General features: G+C 41.3%; 1 protein-coding gene across 1 annotated transcript in view; it reads right to left on the reverse strand.

The window, feature by feature from the left end:
- The window catches only part of scml2 (Scm polycomb group protein like 2), a gene marked incomplete at both ends in the record, with an annotated part of 41,060 nt that overhangs the window by 8,613 nt on the left and 27,447 nt on the right, over positions 1-5,000 (reverse strand). The window contains 1 exon segment of the mRNA XM_080834568.1: positions 410-613. Within this exon segment, the coding sequence (XP_080690694.1) occupies positions 410-613 (204 nt within the window).

Below are 5,000 nucleotides of genomic sequence, written 5' to 3' on the forward strand. Positions count from 1 at the left end.
CTAATCAGGAGCCGTCTCATACCAGCAGGCCTCGCCGCCCAAAAGTAACTTTCCACTGAACAATGAGTCGTGTGTGCATTGAGTAGTGTGAAAGCTGTGGGCTTTTTATTCAGGGTCTCGCTCTATCTCCGAGCTGGGTCCCCACTTGCAAGTTGGTAATAAACCGCTTCAGCTTTTGCTGGGTGTGTTCTGGGAGTTTATCTAAAGGAGATATCCACCACAAGAGACACGTAGACAGAATAAGAAAAAGAAAAAGAGAAGTAGATTTAACAGACTCAAACTGAGTTAAAAAAAACAACAGTTGGACCAGGAGACCAAACGAGAAAGATAAAAAAATAGAAATAAGAGAAGCATCAGGAGATGGTGCGCCCCACAATCAACACAGAAAGAACCAAACAGGGAGCCTTACCTCTGATGATCTCCCCGCCGTCAGACTGGGACTGCAGGAAGGAGTAGAGCAGTTTGGGCTGGTAGGCACAGTCCACACAGGCCTGGACGGAGTACTGCAGGACCTTGTTGACCGGCCCTGGCCCAAAGTGGTCTGGCAGCTGTAGCACCAGCTTACGGTCCAGGTGTGGCCCGCAGTTACCGTGCTTGTTCACGTACACACAAACTGGGGCGGGGAACAACAAGATAGGACTGGATTACACCACTGTCGTATTAATCAGGTCTTATTATACGGCTCTTCAGAATGTTCCAAAAAGTACCGTTGATTTGAATGGGCCATCCCTACGTCATAGGTCACATTAATTCCTGCTAACATACCGCTGCGAAAAGATAAAGACCGCTGTCATTGGCAACGGGTTTTGTACTTCTAATTCACATCTTTCATATCATTCCGCCAGAAGGCCAGTCATTTTAACGCAACAGTAGACAGTAATTTGAAGTCAGTAAGTAATGGGTTGCTATGCAACACCTGAAACTTCAAAGTTCTATTTACTTGAAGAACTATTTATTTCTAAACGGGACTCATGAAACGGCAACTAAATCATTAAAAAGAGGTATGTTGGAGGAATGTCTTCTATCGTTTTTGGCAAGTAACTGTATAATAAGCGGGATAATGTATTGTCCGGAGGTCATTCTCCAAAAATAATTCCCTTCAGGACGAAACAACACCCTCCGCTGCACGTCGGGGTGTTGTTCGCCCCGTCGGGAATTATTTTTGTAGAATGACCTCCGGACAATACATTATCCCTTACATGCGAAACCCCCTTGATCACAGTGCAGTGTATTTCATGCTGATACAGCGGAGTATGGAGGACCAAACCTGCCATATTTACAAATGAATGAATGAATAAATAAATGGCCACATCCATGCATTTAGACAGAAATAATTCCTATTCCTATTCCTATTCCTATTCCTTTTCCTATTTCTATTCCTATTTCTATTTCTATTCCTATTCCTATTCGTATTTCTTTTTCTATTCCTATTCCTACTCCTATTCCTATTTCTTCTTCTCAATATGTTAATGAGATGTGTCAATCAAAAATAGGTAGGTGGTATTTGACACACCATTGGCTAATCGTTTTCAATGCGTTGTAATGCGATGTTCTCTCAACTATAGTTATTACAATAGTTAGTCATCATAACTAGCGAAAGCGCAGTTAGATAGAAAGCTAGCTAACTGCAAGCAGCTTAATTTGATTTGGAGCAGACATATGTGTATTTTGCAATGTATTGAGTTGGGAGTGGGGTCTCACACACTGTTTAATCCACAGCTGGCAACTTTCCTCCTATGTTTTGGGCTTTAGAAACGTGTCCCTCTAATCTCTCAGGGTACCTTGCGTCAGATCTACAAGTCCCGTAGGCACACTTTCGCCATGCGACCTTCTTTTCTTAGTAGCGGTTGCTAAGGTATGATTGGATATACATTTTAGTTTTCAACGAGATCGGCCAGCCTGGCCAAGTCTCTGGCAATTGCCCTTTTTATGTCTTCCATGACAGCAAGGTAAGGCTAACATAATAGGATACAACGCATTGAAAACGATTAGCCAATGGTGTGTCAAATACCGCCTACCTTTTTTTGATTGACACATCTCATTAACATATTGAGAAGAAGAAATAGGAATAGGAATAGGAATAGGAATAGAAAAAGAAATAGAAATAGAAAAAGAAAAAGAAATATAGCAGCAAGCAGCGATGGCGGTTTCCTCCTCCAAACACTGCGAATCAGGGAAAAATGTAATTTTTTGACAATTTGTCCATGTATAGAAAAATCCATGCTGCAGACTTGCCAATGGGATATTACATTTCAAATCCAACATTTACAATGCTTTTGTCCTGAAGTTTAGACTGAGTGGAGGTTGTGTGTGTGCGCTTACCCTGTGTGTCTGTGAGAATGTATGTGTGTGACACCAAGCTGTGTGTCTGTGAGAATGTGTGTGCGTAAAACAAAGCCTGCGCGTGTGTTAAGGGGAGACTGAGTGTGTGAGATTTAGGAGCCGCGCGGATGAGGAGACAGAGAGACATTCTATAGAGAACCACCCTAGCAAGTAGTCAAGCATGCATGTTTTAAATATTCACCAAAAATCTACTTTTCATCTTACAGTCAACTTTTTTTCAGATTTGTGTACTAAACACTCTCAAGTGTCTTCATATGAAGTTGTGATTGAATCAGAGTTTCACTTTTTGACCTGCAGATGTGTAAAGCATTATTTTAACATTAACAATGTATCCAATTTGCTTTATATCAATACTTTTTCAAGATATGAAGTTGCCTTTGCACATGGGAACATGTTGTAGTGTCTTCCAAGTGACATACCAGTTTGGTGTTGATATCTCAAAGATTAGCTGAGATATGACTTCACTTCCTGTTTGGCTGCTTTTCTACTGAATTTGAGTGGCTGTACCGGACAAACCATATGGTAACTTTTTGTGAAATTCGGCACAATTATTAAGGACAGTCCCTTCTTTATTCATACAAAGTTTCATGTCTCTCATTATACCACTCTAGCGCCACCAACGGGTCAAAGTTGGACTTGTGTTAACACACGCAACTTTTGAACCGCATGACCGATTTTCAAAAATGAGGTACCATTGGATTCCCTGGATCAAGACGAATTAAATAAACAAATAAACGTAAATTTCACTCAAATATTTGCTGACATATGACCTCACTTCCTGTTTGGCCGCTTTTCTGCTGAATTTGAGTGGCTGTACCGGAAAAACGGTTGTGAGGATCAAAATTCTAAAAATTATTTTTTGCGAGGCTATGTCTGAAGATCATCTCTGGTGATTTTGAAGAAGATTTGCCAAAAATTGTAGGAGGAGTAGGCTTTCAAAGGTTTTTGATAAAACCGGAAATAGCGGAAAATCTATATAACCGGAAATGGTCGCCATGGGGTGGGTTAAATTTGTCTTGATCCAGGGAATCCAAGGGTACCTCATTTTTGAAAATCGGTCATACGGTTCAAAAGTTGCGTGTGTTACAAAAGTCCAACTTTGACCTGTTGGTGGCGCTAGAGTGGTGTCATGAGAGCCATGAAACTTGGTGTGAATGAAGAAGGGACTGTCCTTAATGAGTGTGCCAAATTTCACAAAAAGTTACCATATGGTTCTAGGGGCTGCCATTGACTCCCATGGCAGGAGAATAATAATACCTACGATAACAATAGGTTACTAAAAAGAAAAAGGAATAGAAATAGGAATAGGAATTGGAAGGAATAAATGAATAAATAAATACATTTATTAATTTATTTCTGTCTAAATGCATGGATGTGGACATTTATTTATTCATTCATTCATTTGTAATTATGGCAGGTTTGGTCTTCCATAGCGGAGTAGTGGCAGAGCGCTAACCCATGCGGTGTATTCTAGTATTAGTCAGACTCGAGGATAACACCTCCTAATCTTTCATCTCCTGCGAGGTCATTTTCATTTTCAACTGTGGTCGGAGTTGGCTCGACGTGGCCCGGGTAGGGCTGGGCGGTATATCGATATTTGAGGTATATCGATATTTTTAAAAACGAGATATGGAATGAGACGCTATCGTCAACATCGATATAATTTCATTTCCGTTTAAAGTACAGCACATTTGTTCCGAATAACAGCCATTTCGAGCCGCGGCTGCCGTCTACCTACTCTGCTTCTGTCTCCCGCTCTGCCAGTGCCTCCGGCTCACACGCACAACCAGCCCCGCCCCCACTCACGTCACTTTTTTAAAATCCCCTACAGCGCGAAAATAATTTTCTGTTATGTTTGAGATTCCTGTTATGTTTTAAGTTACATTTAATTCAATTAAATAACATCACACAACGTGTGGCTTTGACTGAAACGTTGCAGATGCGTCTTTCTGTCATGGGCCAAATAAAGACTGGCAGGCAACTCATGCGCGACTGCGCTTTCGCTGGCTACATCGACACGTAGGCCCGATTACCTCCAATATCAAATGAACGGACGGTAAAGATCCCTATGGCGAGGCTACGTGCAGTTTCGGTAGGTCGGGACGATTTATGAATTTGCCTATTTTAATGCAGCTGCCGTCACGTAAGTTAATGGTTATGCTGCGACTCATTGAAAATCTTGGTTACACTCTGCACCGCCCGTTGTCTCACCAGGATTGCGAACTTTGCAACTTGCTGCAGCTGCTTGGTCGGTCTCTTCCTCTCTAACTTGATCAGGCATACATAGTACGGTTTAAGTAGCATCACTGCTAATGTTTGTTAGTTAGCAAGTAGGCTATCTGTGGCTGACACCTGACTGACAGATACATTGTTGACGCACACTTTGTTGCGAATTGTACATACATGTGATTTTAAATAGGCTAAAAGGTTACATAGTGTATGACATAGATGATAAATATTGACACTTACCAGTAACACAGTTCGTCAGCCGTCAGTTTTAATACAAGTTGACCAGACTACTTGCTATGAAAGATGTGAAGCACAAAAACCGTTGCAAATGACAGCAGTCAATTAACTTTACGTGGGTGTTAATCAAATAATCAACGGAACTTTTTTGGAACATTCTGAAGAGCTGTATAATTTGATGAGATGCGTTA

The sequence above is a fragment of the Sprattus sprattus genome (genome assembly GCF_963457725.1).
Source record: "Sprattus sprattus genome assembly, chromosome: 3".
NCBI classification, from domain to species: domain Eukaryota; kingdom Metazoa; phylum Chordata; class Actinopteri; order Clupeiformes; family Clupeidae; genus Sprattus; species Sprattus sprattus.